Below are 21,314 nucleotides of genomic sequence, written 5' to 3' on the forward strand. Positions count from 1 at the left end.
ACAGTACCAGAGCAAAATTAACAAAACCAAGAGAGAATATCTAGGAAAGCAAGAGTATATTCAACCCAAATTTCCCAGTGGCTTTCAGGCTGAGCTTCTAAGAATATTAAGAATAACACTCACATTTATTGCATGTCACAGTATTGGCTTTTAGGTTAGTCTCCCCAATCCACATTTTTGGGATCCCCTTGAGGGCAGACCCATATTTTGGGGACCTCACTTTTATACCAGTACTGTGCAAGCTTTGACCCTTTAGCTTCTGCTGAGTACTATACACGTCAGTGCCAGCACAGCCCTTAATTTCATAGACCCTGGTTTTTCAATTAAAAAGTAAGATTTTGTTTACTTATACTTTTTTTCTACACCTAGTGGTATCGTACCACCATTCCCAGGGTTGCTGGTTAACATAAGAAACAGTTGTTTTTTGTGGTTACAAACAATCCGTCTAAGCCCATTTAAGCTTTTCTGTATGATATTTGCCCTACTTCTGGTTAATTCGGAGAGCCGCTCTCATATAGCTCGTACATGTCTCAAGACCTGCCCAACGCTTCTCATCTGCTGAAGCTACTCTGAAGGTAAGCGATTTACATATTTAACCGGCCCCACTGGTTTCTGTTAAATTGTTGTGTCTTGTGTCATGTGCCCACAAAGGTAAAGGAACAGACATGATTTTCACTGCTAATCAGGATTCTGTCTTGAGCAGGACAGTTACTGTTTAATGGAGCAAATTCACCTGCACAAATCAATGAGCTCTATTAAAGGGCAGCCATGGGCCAGATTAGGCTAAAATAAACTTTAATATGGTGATATTGTTTTTCTTAAGGCATAAGCTTTTCCAAAATGCATTTCACCAGCTCAGCTGGAAGTGGATGCTGGGTATTGTAGTCCTGTAATTGCTAGAGTGACAGGTGCTGCATGTTGCAGAACTAAATGGCTCAGAGTACATGCAAAACACAAGCACACATAAGCACTCAATATGCCATATTTTTTTAATCACAATGGAACGTTATTTCTCAGAATACCAGTCATGTTGCTTCAACAAAATAAAAACCTTGTGTATGATATTCCGATGTGAATGCAAATTTGCAAACAGCATTAGAACACTACTGATTTAACCTTTTAGGTCAATTCATAGTGGCTGCTAGCAAAGAGTTAGAGTAGCAGTCTTGCAGATTTTTAGATCCCTTACAGATATCTTTAAATAGGAGACATACACTATAAAGGGATGGCCGATGTTTGCAACACATCCTTTAAATTTCTGAAGTGTGGTGTTTGCCACGTTGTGTTGTAGTTGCTCTACTTTGTCAGATTTAATAAACAGGCTCGGACTGGAAGTATGAGGATAATGTCAAATCCCAGAGGCATGGCTGGAACTAGGGGTAGGGAGAAGAGGCAGGTGCCTAGGGCTAAAAGATGGAAGAAGGCTGGGCACATACCTTATCTGCCTCCTTCCCCTAGTGTTCCCAACCTTGGCAGCCCTTCACAATCCATTGAAATAGTTGACACACACATGTGCTCTTCTCCCCACACTTGCTCACGCATGTGTGCGAGTAGGGAGGCAAGGTAGATCGGCAGGTTACCTAGGGAGCCTGGTTGGCTCGGCTGTACGATGCCACAGACAGTCACTATATAATGGACTGGTGTGTGCTGGGGAACTAGGCCTCCTGGGAGGAGCACAAAGCTGCTCTTACTAACAAGTAACACTTCTAGAGCAGGGGAGATCCTGGGGCCACCTGAGGCAACAGCGTCCCCTTCCGCTTAAAAATCAACATTGGAGTGGGTCCAAGAGGGGCAGCATCGCTAGTGCAATGAGTGCAGTAGCGCTCTCTGCACTAGTGGAGCCAAATTTCCGGGTTAAACCCCATGGCAGGAGCGGCCCTGTTCTGGAGTGTTCTATAACAGGAGCTAACTGCCACTATTCGTACCTTATTCATGGGATCCATCCCTTTCCTGGTGTGGGGTCCAAAGAGACAGTCACACAGAATAATGTTATCCCTCCCCTTTTATAAACTAGGGAACAGTAACTACAATCACTACCCCAGGTATGGAGGGTTCCCAAATTCACACACCCCTACAATATATGTCACAATAAAGTACCACACCAACCAGGAATACATGCAGCAGTTTTTTTAAACCAAAAAAATCAGCATTTGAATAACTTGTTCTGCTATTAATGTTTTCCCTGGTCCCCCTCAAGCTGATGTTTTGGTTATGTGAGTACTCCTCTTTGCTGGTATATAAATGTGATACCTTTAATAGCTAACTTTATAGGAATTTTATAAAGCTCACTTTCTGAGGTCCCTTTTTCAGGCTTGATTTTACAAAATGCACCAAAAATACTGATATAGTGATATACACAGTCATACAAGATGCCTCTCCCTTCCTAGAAACAGGGCAAACAAATAACAAAAAGGTGGTATAAAGGTGATACCTTTATTGGCTAACTAAGATAATCACAGCAAGCTTTCAGAACATGTAAAGGGCATGTAAAGTCTAAAATAGAATAAGGCTAGAAATGCTGTATTTTGGTGTCTTAATAAAAGGCCCAAAGTTGATGGAAGTCTAGTAAGTGGAAAGAAAATAGAAAGCAGACATCTGATTGGTTGCTATGGGTTACTAGACCTGGGAAAACGTTGTCATCATCATCATCATCATTTATTTATATAGCGCTGTCAAGATACGCAGTGCTTTATGTCCATTACATTAGCACATATACAGGGCTTAACAGTTATTGGAAACTAAAGGTTCTTTTAACTTAATGTGTAAATGTATGTGATAAATACTTACAGTATATTCAGCACTTTTTTCTTATTATTTATGAAGCTATAAAAGAAATAGTGAGCTGTGATAATGCCGTTTCTAGGCATATTTGTAGCTTCTTTATTGTCTGTTTTCAGTGTCCACAGTGTTGCCCCTGAGCAGGTCAGTGGAGTGTGATCACTTCTTGTCATGCAGAGGTTGCTGCTGTTAGTGTTTACCTAAGCCGTTGACCGTTGATGCACAGTATAAAAGCTGCCTCTGGAAGGGGCTACATTTGATGCATGGGGGTTTAAACAGTTTGGAAATCCCTAACTCTTCTGTCCTGCCAAGAGACACCACTGAGAAGAAAAGAGAGAGACAGAGCCACGAGAGGAGTTCAAACACAAGACAAAGCATTGCTTGTTTGTACAGAGGCAATATTGTCACGTTCTACTCTACAAAAGCACACACAAATCATTTTCCTCCAGTCTGGGGAATGGCAGGGAAGAAAAAATATTGTGCTTTCAGGGTAAATATTAGGAAAATTCCACTAATCAAAATATGCTCTTGGCTAAAGCTGTTAACACTTTCACTGGAAGATGATTTTCCCTAAACCTTTGCCCCAATTGTCAATCTATTTTAATCAACATATTCTGCTCTAACACTTTAGGGCATTTCCTGATTTTTCCTGAAATTTCACCCTAGAAAAATTAACTTAACTGACAAAATTCAGGGCAATGTGCAAAGTGCAAAAGACGTTCACAAACTGACATATTCTTTGTACACTTGCACCCCGTACTGAATTGACATAGGCCTCTACATTTAGTATAGAGCAAAGACCTGTATGTACCCCATAAATCAGGCATGTCCAAAGTCAGGCCGCAGGCCAATTGCGGCCCATCATGAAATTAATAATAATGTGGCCCCCCAGCACAGTGCAATCAGGAATCGCGTAGCCATAGCAGTAATATTTGGGCACATGATTAGTGAAATGATCGTCTATACTGCTGCGTTTATGCTGAAGGTGTTAGCAATAGACACATAATGGCACATAGTGACGCACCACTCTCGCATACTTCATTACTTTACTGTACTGGCACGTAGTGACACACCACTCTCGCATACGTCTTTAGGGCTGAAGGACAATAGATGTACTGACGTGCCAGTACAATAATCTAAAGAAGTATGTGAGAGCGGTGCATCACTACGTGCCATTACGTGTCTATTGCTAACACCTTCAGCATAAACGCAGCAGTATAGACGATCATTTCAATAATCATGTGCCCAAATATTACTGCTACGGCATACGTGATTCCTTGTCTAAATTAGGCACAGAGAAGAAGTCCAAACTGACTCCACTTCCTAAACGCTGTGTATGTGTACATCTCCAGGAGTGAATGATCCTGATCACAAGCTAGCTACCTCGGAATGGATGTCAGGCTGAATAGTCGGCCTTCACACATTTTCACCTTACTACATCTGGCCCTCGTTGCAAAAAGTTTGGACACTCCTGCCATAAATAATGTTCTACCTTTTTTTGGCAGGACAATATTCATGGGGGGGCAGAGGGGAAGCACGTAGGTGATCCCGCTCCTGCTCTCTAGCTTGTCTATCATTCAGGCGTGCAATTTAGGGAGGACAGGCAGGCAGCAGTGAGAGGTGCACTTCAGTTCAGCCATTGCACATTGCTGCATTTGTTTACATTAATGTTTAGGATAGTGATGTGAGGGTCAGAGTTTTCCTGACCCGCACCCGACCCTAACCAGCCCTGCTGCAGCCCGCGACCGCCCGGGGTCCTTTTATAGACCCGCCGCCCCACCGATGACGTCACAAAAGGGGCAGGGTGAGCAGACGGGAGACTATAAAACCGGACCCCGGTCGGAGTCGGATGCCGGGATTTGAAGGTGCTGGGCGGGGAGAGCAGGAGAAGAGCTCAACCCGCACCTGCGAGGAGCAGTGCGAGGTCGACCTGAAGCCGTCCGACCAGCAGGTAAACCTACGGGTCGGCCCGCACATAATTAGTTTAGGACTGTGTGCTAAAACACAATGCTAAAAATAAATGCAATGAATGAAAAAACATGTTTCACAACATGTTATTGATTCAGACATTTGATGTAATCTAAAGGCTAAATAAAAGGGGAACTAAAGCCCTGAATAGACTGTATGCAATATAATTATAGCATGTAGCTAATGAATGGTTCCCATACCCGGGGATCACTGTAAATCCCACACCTCTGACATGTGTGATGTCTCATATACATACAGGGTAGACTGAGCAATTGCTGTACCCAGTTGGAAACATTTTCTTACTTTCAAAGCTGGAAGTAGCCATGTACTGTAGTTCAGGGCCCCAAGGTAGCAATTTAAATATACAGTTTACTAAATGTATAAATCAACAAGTTAATTATACATTATGGGCCAGATTCAAATCAACGAGAAAAGGGACAAGATTCAATTTGAGGAGGAAAAACTTTTATCCTAATTCAGTTCAATTATTTTCCCATAGACTCCAATAGTTTCCATGTCATAAATAGTGAGATGAGTTTTTCTCACTGAATTGCATTTGGCTTTATGGGACAGGTCTCACCTGATCCATCTGGTCATATACATACAGTATTTATACATTTAGTTAGTTCACCTTTAAGTTAACTTTTAGTATGTTATAGAATTGCCACTTATAAGCAACTTTTCTATTGGTCTTCATAATTTACTTTTTATAGTTCTTTAATTATTTGCCTTCATCTTCTGACTCTTAACAGCTTTCAAAATAGGGGTCACTGACCCCATCTAAATACAAAAGCTCTGTAAGGCTCAACATATTGTTATTGCTTCTTTTTATTACTCATCTTTCTATTCAGGCCCTTTCATGTTAATATTCTAGTCTCTTATTGAAATCAATGCATGGTTGTTAGGGAAATTTGGAGCCTAGCAACCAGATTCCTGAAATTGCCTACAGTAGAGCTGCAGAATAAAAAGCTAAATAACTCAAAAACCATAAATAAAAAATGAAAACGAATTGCAAATTGTCTCAGAATATCACTCTCTACCTCATATTAAAAGCGAACAACTCCTTGATATTAAAATGGCAATATCAGCTGTATGCTAATGATTTATTATTATTATTATTAAACATGTAAATTCACATAAATTCATGAATCTGTGTTATTGTTTTATGCAAATCTGTATCCGAGTGTAAACACTAATATAAAAACAGTTGTTACACAAGAGCAGTGCAAATACCAGCATTTAATGTTTTTACACTGTAAACATTCTATGGTGCCTACATTTGTTCACTTGACTTTAGTGGTTATGCCAGGTTGAGAAAAAGAAATGCAGTTATTTCAAATGTTAGGTATTTTACAGGCCTCCTTAAAAATGCTCGATCGATCGAAGGAACGATTTTTCTTCGACTTCAAAAAACATAGAAAACTGCTGTAGAAGGTCCCCATAGGCTTACATAGCACTTCAGCAGGTTTAATTTGGCGAAGTATTGAAGTCGACGTTTTTTTAAAGAGATAATACTTAGATTAACTAATGGTCGAATATTCAAACTATTTTACTTCGAATCGAATTCGAAGTCAATGTCGTAGTATCCTATTCGATGGTCGAAGGATCCAAAAAATTACTTCGAATTTCGAATTTTTTTACTTCGTAAATTCCCTCAAATTCACTTCGACCCTTGATAAATCTGCACCGAAGTATTAGGTGGTTATTTATCAAAGTCTGAATTTATCTCAACATTTCCAGCTACAAACTCTGATCTAATCCATACTGTTTTTTTTCTGCGTATTAATTATTAAATTTTCCCAAATATTTGCTTTGCAGGAAAAAAACCTCAGATTTCTTATGCTTTTTGCCCAAAAACTCCCAAACTTTGGTGTACTGCACGAAACCCAGCGCACCTCAAAGAAACTTTGGCACTTCTCCCATTGACTGATGTGCAACCTCGACAGGTCTAAGATGCCGGATTTTCTAATTCAGATTTCCATCCTCGGGGTATAATCAATTCCGAAAAATTTGTGATTTATTTAAAAGTCAGATTTTATAGTAAAACATCACTAATTTTGCGCTAATATTTACTGAAATTACTGCCGTGGAGCAGCCAGTGCGTCATTTTGCCCTGTTATGTAGTTGTTATGTTAAGGTCTAAATTTATACAAGGCATTGTTCTCTATGTGGCTTTCTCACTATTGAAACCTAGTCATTCTTCTTTAAGATATCTGCAGTGTCCAGACACTAGTTGGATGTTGTCTAACGGGTTTTTATCACTACTCACAATCTATGAATGATGGGAGGACAAAGAGTTATCATGGGTTATTCTGAATATTAAGGTCACTTTATCGGCCCTGGTTGTGTAGCCATGTGTACTAAATCAATACTTCAACCCCCTTAGTCAGCAGGATTGTGTTATTCTTTAGGGGCACTGCTAAATTGTATCCTTTCAGGAAGTATTGTATCTTTGCTGGCGGCTTCCTTGTCTCATTGATTTTTTTTCTTCCTGTCTCTCTCCTTCCTTGCAGTGTCTTGAAAATGGATCTTCCAGGAATTGTTTTTCACTCTCTTAGTTTTACTTTTGCGCCTTGACCCCTCACAACTCTAATACTGCTAAAGAACATTTCATAATGACACCCAACAAACCCTGTATTTCAGTTTATATTTCCTTCAAATTAATTCAGCCCTTTTCCCTTACATTCTAGCTTCTAATCAGTCTGCTGTGGCCTTTAATGTACAGTTTTCCTTGTTCTATTGTCATGTGTTTATGTATTGTGTTGCCAGGTTATATCAGAGCATACTGCATGTAGGACTGCTAGTTGGTGCCACTTAGAAATCATTCTGGCCTTACAATAGCTAGCAGAGAAATATGCATAATATGGCTTAAGTTTTTCCAAAGCTAATGCATCATTTTCTGGTTTATGATCTGCACATAGAGTCTGCAATTTCGATTGAATGGCAGCTGCTCGTCCTTATAAGCAAGTTCTACATTACATGCCTAGAAATTAATGTTGGATTGAACAATAGACAGAGCCATTCAATCATGAAAAAGTTGAGAGGTGCTGATACAACGTGATCACCAAATTTCTGTAGCAATTCAATACGTGTGTCATTTTTGTAACCTTGCATAAACACTATATTAGGATACATTAATATATATGTCTATATTTTTAATCTTTACACCCACTATATAAGGAGACAGATTATTTAGTCTCACTCTCTCTTTTATTCCATTTTTGTCTGATTTAGGGACACAACAAATCTCTATATTTTTAAATTTTGGGCAATCCTGCACACTTTCCAGAGGGAGTCAGATAAATCTCAAACCAAATCCAAATTTGCATATGCAAATTAGGAAACAAAAGGGGGAAATGAAAAAAAGATCCCATTTAATCAGGTGATCTAAAGTCACATGATATTGAGGGTTCAGATCAGTTGGATTCAGCCGAATCCAAATCCTGCTAAAAAGATTTGGTGCATCCCTTGTCGGAATTCCAAATAAACTGAGTAGTGGGTTAGAATGATCATCCATCCTTTCATTACAGCCATCATACAGTATCCTACAGACGGGGAAAGATGGTGTAAAATGATTTTATTGTCCATATATAGATTGCACAATCATTACAAATAAAGATATAAAATTTGGCCTAAAATTTGGCCAACCATTGCGTATTAGGGTTGGATGTGGTCAGTAAACCAAATTATCACGAAAAGCATAAATCTATCGAATCATTAGTATAAGCTTACCGCTTTCCAAGTTGGGTCTGGGTGCTAATGCCCCAGACCTTCAGCATAGGGGAGTAATTCACGACAAAAACAGCAGTAGGCAGGCACCAATCCGGAACGTTCAACAAAAGTAGAATCCAAGAGCCAAAAATGGAATATAAAAATATAAGACTTTATTTTACACTACATCTAAAATGATAATGCCTGACGCGTTTCATGTCATGCAGGGACACTTAATCATAGGCTAATTTTCTTGAAATACACACAAAGTATTTAAAGGAAAGGGAGCCAATAAGACTGAAGAAGTGCACTCATCCACTGTTCCCAAATATTCCCTGTCTTGGAACAAAAGGTGTGCACAAAAGTAGTGTACAAAATGAGAAGACGGGAGTATGGCTTGGGAGTGGTCCTACAATGGCAACATTTTGTGGGTTAGGGTCTGGTGTGGGTTAGAGTCTGGAATTTTTCCTGACCTGCTCATCACTAGTACTGATGCTTGCAGACAGGACTCAGCTAAAAGTCACTGCTTAGTTCACTCTTCAAAAACATTGTAAACCAGCTTCAAGATGTTAGGCAGTTGCAAAAGGCAGTTACATGAAAATAGAGATAAAAAATGTCAGGCCATTGCCTATTTATATGAAGGTTGTATGAGTCTTAAATGCAGCCAGAAAGAATACGTTCAACATTCTGCTAGGTTGGGGAGATTGTACAGTATGCTAAAGGCATATTGAAAAGCTGGTTTTACGCTTTCCCTCATTTTAGACTATTTTAGGTCACGCCAATATATAATGCAAAATGCATTATCCAATTTTTTTTCTTATCCCATGAAAAATGTTAAATGTGGGTTTTACTCTATATTGCAAAGGAATAAAGTTCAAGTTTACTGCATGCATATTGAGTAGATGTGCTAATTATTGCAGAAATCCTATACTGCAAGGACAGCACTTATTGATGTGCATGAGACTGCCACTCCATAAGAGCTTCACGTATCAAGCACATGGTCATGACCAGGGCAAATGGGGAAAAACCTTTAATGGGGGTAGTTGCATAAATGGAAGCTGAAATTCTGTTCACATGGAGCTCTCTAATGGGTAGCTGTTATTGACAGGGCAAGAAGAACCAGAGCTTCATCTTCATATAATCATGATCAGATCTTCATATAATTATGTTCATGCTTTGTAAACCATGTTACAGGCAGCTGTCAGGGCTGCAAGTCTGTTAGGACCAGGAAGTAAGGAGTTAGGGCAGGCAGCAATTAGGAGATGTCACATGCAAAGAGTCAATAAACCAGAATATCAGATAACTTACACTCAATAGCACAGTGAAAACTACAGTTAGGCTATGTCTCAGGAACCAGGCAGGACTTTTAAATTTAATTTAGCACTAAAACATATCATGTTTACCATGTTGACATTAGTAAGGAGTGACATGATACTGAAGTTCCAGCATAGGAGCAATGTTAATGTACCCATGCTGAATGTGCCCAGGCCAAATCATCTTTACAACATTGATTGATGGAGACTCCTTCACTCAATGTACTATATTTAATATATAGTATAGATGGGGGAAGGAACAAAGGTGGTATATTCGGATAAAATGGATAACATCACAGGCAGCCAAATGTAGATTTTTTTTGCCAATGTCCCCCCTGAGCTCTACATGTTATCACGCTAGTGTTCCTAACAAATTGTGGAGTGCCAAGAAAATGTTGTATACACACACATAATTCACAAGTAATGGCTTTGGCCAAACCACCCTTTTCTGCACCCAGCTAATAAAAATAATAAAAGGGCTGTATTTTAAGCTCAAAGCCTAGAAGGAATTCAAAGAAACTTTGGACTTTGGGAATGATCATTCGTGTGAAATGAAACTTACATGGTTCTTTTAGGCAGTAGAACATGTAGGGGCCGATTCATGAAGCTCGAGTGAAGGATTCGAATAAAAAAAACTTCGAATTTCCAAGTGTTTTTTGGGCTACTTCGACCATCGAATGGGCTACTTCGACCTTCGACTACTACTTCGACTTCGAATCGAACGATTCGACTAGTCGAAGTACTGTCTCTTTAAGAAAAACTTCGACCCCCTAGTTCGGCAGCTAAAAGCTACAGAACTCAATGTTAGCCTATGGGGAAGGTCCCCATAGGCTTGCCTGAGTTTTTTTGATCGAAGGATATTCCTTCGATCGTTGGATTAAAATCCTTCGAATCGTTCGATTCGAAGGATTTAATCGTTCGATCGAACGAATAATCCTTTGATCGTTCGATCGTAGGATTTGCGCTAAATCGTTCGACTTCGATATTCGAAGTCGAACGATTTTAGTTCCTAGTCGAATATCGAGGGTTAATTAACCCTCGATATTCGACCCTTCATACATCTGCCCCGTAAAGTGTTTAAACAAACCCATCTGTAAACCTGACTTCATAACTGAAATTACACTTTCTCTGAAGCCCAAAAACTGCAGTGTAGATGAAGAATTAATACTAGGTAGTGTGTTTATGTGTTTATCACATAAATATATCTTTGAAAAAAACCCATCAAGCTCATTTACCCATTGCACTGATTATTTACACTTTGCTCCAGAATCTCGCTCAGGGTTCAGGACACAGTAGAAGCATGGGGTTCTATGAGCCACAAACTGTCTCTCCTCAGCACTCCTGTGATCACACCAAGCCTTTTGTAAATGTGCCCTTTATATGCCGTTGTGTCATGTATTTCTATTACAATGTACATTATACAGTAGGGGGCCCATTTACTTAGCTCGAGTGAAGGAAAGAATAAAAAATACTTTGAATTTCGAATGATTTTTTTGGATACTTCGACCATCGAATTGGCTACTTCGACCTTCGACTACGACTTCGATTCAAATGATTCGAACTAAAAATCGTTCGACTATTCGACCATTCGATAATCGAAAGTACTGTCTCTTTAAAAAAAACTTTGACCCCTTAGTTCGCCACCTAAAACCTACCGAAGTGCCATGTTAGCCTATGGGGAAGGTCCCCATAGGCTTTGTAACAATTTTTAGGTCTAAGAAAAATCGTTCGATCGATGGATTAAAATCCTTCAAATCGAACAATTCGAAGGATTTAATCGTTCGATCGTACTATTTGCAGTAAATCCTTCGACTTCAATATTCGAAGTCGAAGGATTTACATTCGGCAGTCGAATATCGAGGGTTAATTAACCCTCGATATTCGACCCTATTTAAATCTGCCCCTAAATGTTCTTATTTTACAGTGGTATTTTACTTTTTGCTATTTAGAGTTGCTTTAAAAGTTTTTTTTAGATTTATTCCAATCCATAACTCTAACTGCATGCTAAAATCCTTGGAAAATGCTCCAGATTTCATTGAATGTATTTCTGTCAGCATTCTTGTCACTGCCTTCTAGATGAATAACCTTGCAGCTTCCATAGACTAAAAATCTCAGTCTCACCTAAATGCATAGTAGAGAAGGTTCTGGCTAGGCACCCCACTACTTAAACATTTTAAAAAATTTGTTTTTTAATCAGCATAATGAGGATTTGATAAAGGATAAGATAAAAAGATAGGGGCAGATCTGTATATAATAGACCAGAACACATGGCAGTGTAAAAGTGGTACCAATTCAATAAAGAGATACTGTATGTGGGATAATAATAAAGTGCCATTTCCCTTTTATAATACTCCAGAGAACACAAGCGAGTAAATACAGTCAGTAAAATCAGTGGTCTGAGTTAATTTGTAATGCCCCTAGAAGCCATGGCTGGATAGACACCAATTCTAATGAGAACGCAAGGGACAATAAATATAGTGCTGGTACTGGCGGCAGTACGGGCTCTACTCAAGGACTAATACACAGGCACACAAACAGGCTCTGCCACAAAAGCAGTAAAGACATTACAGGTAGAGAAATTATGACAATACTTAAACTAATACAGAATTCTTTAGGCAGCACAAAAGGAGATTTGGGTCAGGACCAGACACACAATTCCAGGTATAGTAAGTACACACATGTACATGGCAGGCACACACAACCCATTAGAAGATTACAATCAGGAGCTTTCACTTATAATAAACTAAAGCACTATATTACCTTATTCCACTCCTCCTGCCTGTATATACTGCTCTTTTCCCGGTTGCCCAGGGATTGGCTGGGCTGCAGAGTGAATTCTTCTAGTCTATCCAATCATGTACAGCTGCACAGGGATTGACTAGACTGCAGGGTGAACCCCTCAAGCCTATCTAATGGGTGTTTAGCTATATTGGCACTTTAACTCCAATATCGAAACAGTCCTGTTTACAGGCAGCAGACCTGAACTCCAGGAGGGGCAAGTACCCCCCCTTCCCCCCCACCACAGTCACCCATGTACATGTATATATTAAAACAACGCTTCTGTAAAAAAATTGAAAATTGTGTTATTTACAAATGCAAGTACAGTGAGCAAAGTGCAATTTTTTCCCATAATGCAGTTTTCCCATAATTCCTACATAATTGTGGTTGCTCTCTGAGTTGCGTTTGCTGTAGTTGTGTCAAAACAGATGCTTCTGTGCTTGGGGTTTGACGCAAATCAGGTGCAAGTTGCTTTTAGCATTTAGAAAGTGGCAATTACAACTCTCTAAATCCTAACCATAATTTTCATTGTCTAGAGCTTTAGGGGTCCGTTTACTAAAGCGCGATAAAAATATGCGCACAAAATACAGACAAATTTGTCGCCAAATATGTTTTCGCCAGTTTACTAACCTGCGGTAAATATAAATTTGCAAATTTTCTTGCGCAAAAATATGTTTTCACCAGTTATCACATTCGCTGAAATAACGCTACGTACACATTAACGCCTGGTTTTCTAAACAGCGAAATGTGCAAAAGACTAAATTTATGCAAGAATATTCGCAACATTTTACCGCCACCTATGTAGTGACGTAAAAGTATTTTTTCACCAGAAAATTCTCAAGGGTCAGGAAATATCCCATAATACTTCTTTTTTTTTACCCATCATTCTTTGCTGACAGGAGAGAGATCTGTAGCTATTGCTGACAGGATGTTTTGGCGTCTGCTTCTATCTGGTGCAACAGCATCAGTTTCATCTCAGAGGCGAATTATTGGCAGCGGCATCACAGTCCAAGGATTCGTCAGGCTCCACGCTTTTTTGGTTTCATTGTGATTGGCTACATTAAACTGTGCATTTCTATGAAGCAAAGAGATTGACTGGTATCATTTCTTGTTCATATGATTCTAATGGCAGAAGGGTTTATATGATGCAGACATGTTTGATTGGTGTTACTCTGGTGATGTTGTTGGATGGTATAATCATCAGTCAATAAAGTTTATGAGTTTTGAAGATGCATTTCTGGCCATAAATGTCACAGTAAAAATTGCCATAATAACCTCCATAAAACAAGACTATTTTATAGCATAAATATTGGCAAAAACGTAATTTGGCAACAGAAAATTCACAACTCGCAATTAACGCTAACGTAAAGCTGGTTCATTAACGTAGTTACCGCAAGTGATCGCAATGACTTCTGAGCGCATCGCTGTTTAGTTGATTTAGTCGCTGCGAATATTATGGCGGAAAAATATTCTCAGCAATAACATGCGGAAACTTAAAGTCAGATTTACCGCACTTTAGTAAACGGACCCCTGAATGTCACAGATGTTTGTAGGTCTGGATCAACGCGACTCAACACTGCTCAGTCCTGCAAAAAGTGCTAGCATTTGACTGAATTTCCAAACCAAATTATGGCTATACAATTAGTGCAATAAGTTCATTGAAAAAAACCTAAATGCAGAACCTTGTATTTCTCTACAACACTCAGCTCCCACATTAAGGGGCCAATGCATCAAGGGTCGAATATCGAGGGTTAATTAACCCTCGATATTCGACTGGGGAAGGATTTTGAGCAAAAAAGTTCGATCGAACGATCGAAGGAATAATCCATTGATCGAACGATTAAATCCTTCGAATCAAATGTCTCGAAGGATTATCCTTTGACCAAAAAAACTTAGCCAAGCCTATGGGGACCTTCCCCATAGGCTAACATTGGGTTCGGTAGCTTTTAGGTGGCGAACTAGGGGGTCGAAGTTTTTTCTTAAAGAGACAGTACTTCGACTATCGAATGGTCGAATAGTCGAACGATTTTTAGTTCGAATCCTTCGATTTGAAGTCGAAGTCGTAGTCGAAGTAGCCCAAAAAACACTTAGAAATTCAACGTTTTTTTTACTTCGAATCCTTCACTTGAGCTTGGTGAATTGGCCCCTAAGGGTCAAACCATCAACATATGAGGGTTTTGGGGCAAAATTATGCTTCCAAAACTCAATTTGTTTAGATTAACTAAGTGGAACTTCAGCGATCAAGCTTATTTTTCACTTTGAGTTTTTAAATTACATTTAAAATTTGGCAGCCTCATTGACAATAAAGGGTAGAACAGAATTTCACTGCTTTCAACTGCCAGTTGTTGTTTCAATCTGCCTCCCCACGTTTGATCTGCCAGTACCGGTATAGACTTATTACCCAAAAGATTGGGATCGCCAGTATTCCAAATAAGGGATCTTTCTGCAATTGAGATTACCATACGGGACACTGAAGCCATGAGGCAAGTTGAGAATGGCAAAAAGCTGCTCCTCGTCACTTCAAGAGCTGAAATTCCGATTTTTACATTTTTCTCTTGTATGTAAAACTTCCGAGCAAAGCTGGACAATGCGGTGTTAATCTTTCTGTATCCAAAGCACAGGCTATGAAAATAAACAGCCCCTCTCACACAGTTTGTCTCCTAGGAGAAACAAACTACGTATTAACACTCTCAGTCAACTGTAGCTGCATTTCTTAATATCTCCTCTTGACAAGGCAACAGACTCATTAAGTAGCTTGGAGGGTCCTAGAAGGTGTTTGTGTTTTCATTGGAGGATATCCAGGGACGCAACTCTAGAAGCAATGTTTGGAATATCAGGATATTGTGGATCGTTTCCTGAATGGAAGCATTATTAGCAAGTTTTAGGGAAAAAAAAGCCTCATTTACAGCTGAGAGGAAAAGCCTCTGCACAGAGCCAGGACTAGGTGATTGTATTGAGCTTGCATTCTCTTATTGTCAGGTAAGAGCTCATTTAGGTCACATTTTATCAGACTAAGTGAAAGTAGATTATACTGCTAATATAAAAAGAGCATGCCACCTAAGGAAAACATGCTATTATATATATTAATTCTAAGATAATGTCTGATATTGTACATATGAGATTGCAATAATATTTCTTTCTATTATCCATACAGTAGTTATATGTGAATATGTGGTTTTATCATTTGCAGTGTGTATGCCAGTTTCATTATGTAGCTTCTTTGTCAACGCTGTGCCCTGGCTGTGCTACTGTATTTGTAAAATAGGATTGCATTCTTTGGCTCCCTTATTGGTAGTGTGATAGTGGTGGGATTAATATGAGTTACATCAGTCTCATGCAATAGATCCAGTTATGTTTTACCTTTCCCTATGGCCATTGTTTTTTTTTTGATGTGCTCCTCAAGATAAATAAAGTAAGGCTGATATAACTGATATAAGATGTGGTCCCACATCTTAGGTGACTAGTGACCTTGGGCAAATAATGTAGTTTATTTCCCTTTATTTCATTAATATATACGTTCACTCAGGCAATTGTTTTGTCTTTTGTGGAATGCTTCTCTAGTAGGGGCCCATTTACTTAGCTCGAGTGAAGGAATAGAATAAAAAAAACTTTGAATTTCGAATGTTGTTTTTGGCTACTTCGACCATCGAATGGGCTACTTCGACCTTCGACTACAAATTCGAACTAAAAAATAGTTTGACTATTCGACCATTCGATAGTCGAAGTACTGTCTCTTTAAAAAAAAACTTCGACCCCCTACTTCGCCACCTAAAACCTACCGAAGTCAATGTTAGCCTATGGTGAAGGTCCCCATAGGCTTTGCTATCTTTTTTGGGTCGAAGAAAAATCGTTTGATCAATGGAAATTAATCGATCGAACGAATTGCGATATTCGAAGTCGAAGGATTTCAATTCGCCAGTCGAATATCGAGGATTAATTAACCCTCGATATTCGACCATAAGTAAATTTGCCCCTAGGTGTATAAGATGAGATTGAGAGGACAGGTCCCAAACCCCAGGTGGTTTTGCTCAGTCCCTTTGTAAGACATTATTTTGGTGAAACCTGGATAACATTCCTATGTCACTACGTGCGATCAAGTAAACACTATTTTTCTCTAGGGGGAATCAATGTTTATGAAACATTTTGTGTACAGCACATTAGTGCAGTAATAATGCTATATAAGTACTCAAGTACATTTATTAGATCATCTGTTTATACGCTGAACAGCAGGAGGCCATTATGTTTTAATCACACAAAACACTTTATCTGCGAATGTAGAACCAAGGGTAACAGCAATTAATTATTGCATATTATACCTTGGTATCTAATGATGTATATATTAGATTTTAAAGAGCCATTTTGTAGTAATTATATATATATATATATATATATATATATATATATATATATATATATATAACGTTATTTCGATTATTTAATAACTAAAAATCCATATTATGGGGCAGATTTATCAAGGGTCAAATTCGAGTTTATAAAAACTCCCATAAACTCGATTTCCGAGTTATAAACTCGATCAAAAATAAAAAATTTTTCAATTCGAGTGAGTAGGATCGACCTGCAAACTCGAATCAAATTTGAATCAAAATCTGATTTTTCAGATGCCACCAAACAACCTCAAATTGATTTCAGGATGTCCCCCTTAGCCTAAAACAGCAATTCGGCAGATTTAAAGTGGCGAAAAGTCAAATTCGAATTCTTAAAGGCCAGTACATGATAAATTTCTAAATCCGAATTTTAACTATTCCCTAGTCGGGTTACACCAAAATACACCTGAATATTATAATTTAAAATTCAAATTCAAATTCAAAAATTTTAATTTTCAATTCGACCCTTGATAAATCTGCCCCTATGTGTCTAAAGGAAAACGATAGTAATCAGTTATTTTGTCTTCCTAAGAGCTAATAGTCTGGTGTAGATTTTACAGAGTAATTCTGTGCCGCGTTTGTTTTCATAGTCGGCAGTAAAAAGTTTGTTTTTTTACTATATTTCAGTTATTTATTACCCTCTTCACATTTAAAATGTACAAATAAATGTATTTAAATTATAAGAGAAGGGGATTTGCAAACTGTGATCGTTATTAGCTAACGAAGTGACAGAGGGGAGCACAGTGGTCACATCTGCCCGTTGCATCTTCAGCAGTAGGTGTTTGATGTGTTTGTTGAGTCATTTCTTCCTGTCCCAGGCTGCTGTGTTTGTTCACAACACATGTTGTCCCTATGTGAAAGTATTCTGTTAATGTAAGGTCAGAAAATGTATGTGAACATTTCCTGCCCTGGTTGAATGAATTGTGTTTATTCTCAGGCTCTTGTCATTTGACCGGGTGGTTGAGTTGATGGATTTGGATTTTAGATGTACATTTCCTTTAAGCATTCGATAAAATGTAATTGGCATAAAAACTAAAATTACCTTAACGTTTACATTAATTTATGTACTCTGTGAAACTGTCCAACCATTTCTTAAGGGAAACTCCAAAAAAACATAGCTTTTTGAAAAGTAAACATAATTTCAAGCAACTTTTCGGTATACATCATTTAAAAAAATATGCAGACTTTTTATAGTTTCGAGCGTGGTAAGAGATAGGGGTTAACTTACCAAAAATAATGGGGGGTCCAGGTGTTCAAGCCCCAGACCTTCAGCTCAGGGAGGCAAACAATATGCTAATGTGTAGTATTAGGCTGGCACAAACCAGACCACACTCCGTAGATTGATGCAGTTAAAAGTATTTATTTTAGCAAAAAAAATAAAAATCTCAGCAGGGCCTTACGCGTTTCGTGCCTTACAGGCCCATGACTAAATGCCCGTAAGGCATGAAACGCATAAAGCTCTGCTGAGATTTTTGTTTGTGCCAGCCTATTACTACACATTAGCACTATGAGTTACTAGTCCAGGAGTAAACTTTGCACCTGTTATCACATTCCTCCTGTTGTTTCTAAGTGGGAAGAAGGAAACATGTGACATAAGAATAATGCTACTATATTTTTTCCCTTCTAGCTTTTGAAATGGCTGAAGAATTTAGTGTGCACCAAGATGAGCATAACTTTGAAGACAGCTATGATTACATCCACAACTGGACAGACCTTGAGTACTTTCTCAATCAGACATTTTCAACATGTGATGTTGATTTGAATGAAAATGTAAAGCAGGTCCTCTTGTTTATACTTTATCTCATAATATTTGTTGGGGGTTTGGCTGGAAACCTCCTTGTATTATGGGTCAACTGGCAGTCACGAAGAAGCAAGAGTTCAATCAATCTCTATATTTTCAACATGGCAGTGGCAGACCTTGGAGTGGTCTTTACCTTACCTTTTTGGATGTTAGAAACCATGCTGGAATATACTTGGCTATGGGGTGGCTTCCTATGCAAATTTACTCACTACTTTTATTTCGCCAACATGTACAGCAGCATTTTTTTCCTGATGGCTTTAAGTGTCGACCGTTACTTGACTCTAGTGTCCTCTTCAGTTTTCTGGAGGCAAAATCAGCAAAGGATACGCCGGGCTCTTTGTATTGGGATCTGGGTACTAGCCGCCATATTACCTTTACCAGAGGTGGTTCATATGAAGCTGATGGATGCAGTAGAACCTGTCTGTGTTTTCATGGCACCACTTGAGTCCTATGATGAATGGGCTATAGCTGTGAGTCTACTGACTGTTATTATAGGGTTTCTGATTCCCTTCTCTATAATCCTTGTTTTTAACCTAATGACTGCCTATTACATTCGCTGTTCTGGAAGACCTGAAAGTCGAAAGCACTGTTGTCTCATCTACGCTTATATACTGACGTTCCTGTTCAGTTGGCTTCCATATCACGTGATATTGTTTGTATTAACACTCCATGGGAGCTACATATTCCTTCACTGCCAGCTGGTCCATATTCTCTATTTTTTCTATGAGGTGATTGACTGCATCTCGTTGCTACACTGTGTGGTAAACCCAATCCTCTACAACTTCTTCAGTAAGGACTTCAAAGGCAAGTTCATAAATGCGGTGGTTAAGTATATTCCCAAGGAAAAGATAACCGTTGATGGAAAAGAAGAGCGATCCACTTCAACCACTGACCATTCAATAGTAATTACCAAAGAGGGAGCTCAACCGACCAATCATATGCACCCACTCCCTATACCATGAAGATAGAATAATTATTGTAGACAAAAGGTTATTTGCTGTTTATCAATTATATAATCCACCATTCTGGGGCTCTATCTCATATTATATGCATATAATACACAAAAGCCATGAATATCTTTTAAATTATATCCTTATGAACGGTGAGTTCTGATGTCATCAGTTATAAACGGTGAGTTCTGATGTCATTTCTGTCACATGACTCACTGAAATGTGTGTATTATAATAAATAAAGTACCCCCAGTTGCAAAATATGAGGATATTAAAAGTTACCTCGGAGTTCCATGACCTCGTGTTTTTATATGGTCATGAAACTCCTCGGTAACTTATAATATCCTTATATTTTACAAGAGGGGGTACTTTATTCACTATATAATTCATTAACCACAATTTCTAGAAAAAAAAATACATTGAATCATGTTATCTGGATAAATAAAGCACATCCTACTATACCAGGTTACTGACATCATCCTATGGAAAGAGGAAATGGCTTTCAAACTCAACATTACAATTCCAACATTCTCAGAGGGCTGAAGTCTGGGCTTTGTAGTTCAAAAATGCCTGGAAGCAATCCACAAGCACCCGCCTTTGCTTAGTAGGCTAATAGCCAAATTTATAGGCTAATTAACATAATGTTGGAATTACCCTTGTGTACCCCAGTACAACTCTTTTGTTTGATTGTTTATTGGTTGCCCTGCTTTTTTTTAATTAATAGCAATGGGGAATTAATCTAATACCCTTTCTCCAAAAAGATTAAAAGGCTAAAAGATTAAATGACTCTTTTACTATGTCAATTAAGCCAAAAAGCTATTTAATCTAAATGTAGAAAAACAGGGAGTGAGAAAAAAAAACTGCTTATTTTTTTAAAGCATGTTGATAATTGTTAAAGATTATATATTAGCTTATCTTAGATATGACCTGTATATTATATATTTTTATTAGTAATATATCAGTGACTATATATTGTTTAAGCTGTTGTACTAAAAACCTGAAATGTTTATTCAAACAGCAAATAGGTTTCCCTGCAGTCCTGGGCAGGTTCATTTTCAATCAGTGGGCTTATAAAAATAATAGGCCAAACAGACCATTAAGAAGATTGGCACCTGTACCATCAGCAGAACATTAATTTGGCCAATCCAGGCCTAGGTATATGAACATTTTTTATATTTGATTTTGCCAGCTAAGCATGGTTAAGTGAATGTGAACCTGACACCAAACTGGACAGAGTTAGCTTTCCTGATAATACAAGCTACTGATGTTCTATGGATTTGCTCATCTCTACCAATTGTATTCATCTTGCACACTGGACACTACAGAGAACTGTGAATCTAACCCTCTGTGAAGTGAATGAAAAAAGGTCTTACCCTCATATGTGACATATATTACTTTATTTTAACTAGGTTTAGAAGTTGTACATCTAATATGTTTAATACATGCAGTAAGCAGCGACTAGTGACTGCCTGTGGTCAGAGTCATCACACCCAGAGAGAAAAAGGGGGATCAGCATAAACTAAATTTGTACATATGTAACTTAATGCTGTGTGCCAAATATACATATACATTTATACATTAAACTACATTTATCTGTGTACTCTTGCAGGATCATTTTAGTGATAGATGT

The 21,314-nt window shown here is 38.4% G+C and overlaps 1 protein-coding gene across 2 annotated transcripts; it reads left to right on the forward strand.

Moving 5' to 3' along the window:
- Nucleotides 1–486: 486 nt before the first annotated feature.
- Nucleotides 487–19,850, forward strand: gpr182.S (G protein-coupled receptor 182 S homeolog). 2 transcript variants are annotated; one of them, XM_041584404.1, is made up of 2 exons: nucleotides 487–575; nucleotides 18,561–19,850. In XM_041584404.1, exon 2 carries the CDS (start codon nucleotides 18,569–18,571, stop codon nucleotides 19,694–19,696), a length of 1,128 nt encoding a protein of 375 aa, XP_041440338.1. In that variant the 5' UTR covers nucleotides 487–575; nucleotides 18,561–18,568; the 3' UTR covers nucleotides 19,697–19,850. The 2 variants fall into 2 exon arrangements, with proteins under 2 accessions (XP_041440338.1, XP_018105541.1); XM_018250052.2 differs by lacking the exon at nucleotides 487–575 and adding an exon at nucleotides 15,253–15,527.
- The last annotated feature ends 1,464 nt before the right edge of the window (nucleotides 19,851–21,314 follow it).

Source organism: Xenopus laevis, chromosome 2S (genome assembly GCF_017654675.1).
Source record: "Xenopus laevis strain J_2021 chromosome 2S, Xenopus_laevis_v10.1, whole genome shotgun sequence".
Classification (NCBI taxonomy): Eukaryota; Metazoa; Chordata; class Amphibia; order Anura; family Pipidae; genus Xenopus; species Xenopus laevis.

Coding starts and splice junctions, on each gene's coding strand:
- gpr182.S (XM_041584404.1), top strand. CDS start 18,569: ATGGCTGAAGAATTTAGTGTGCACCAAGATGAGCATAACTTTGAAGAC.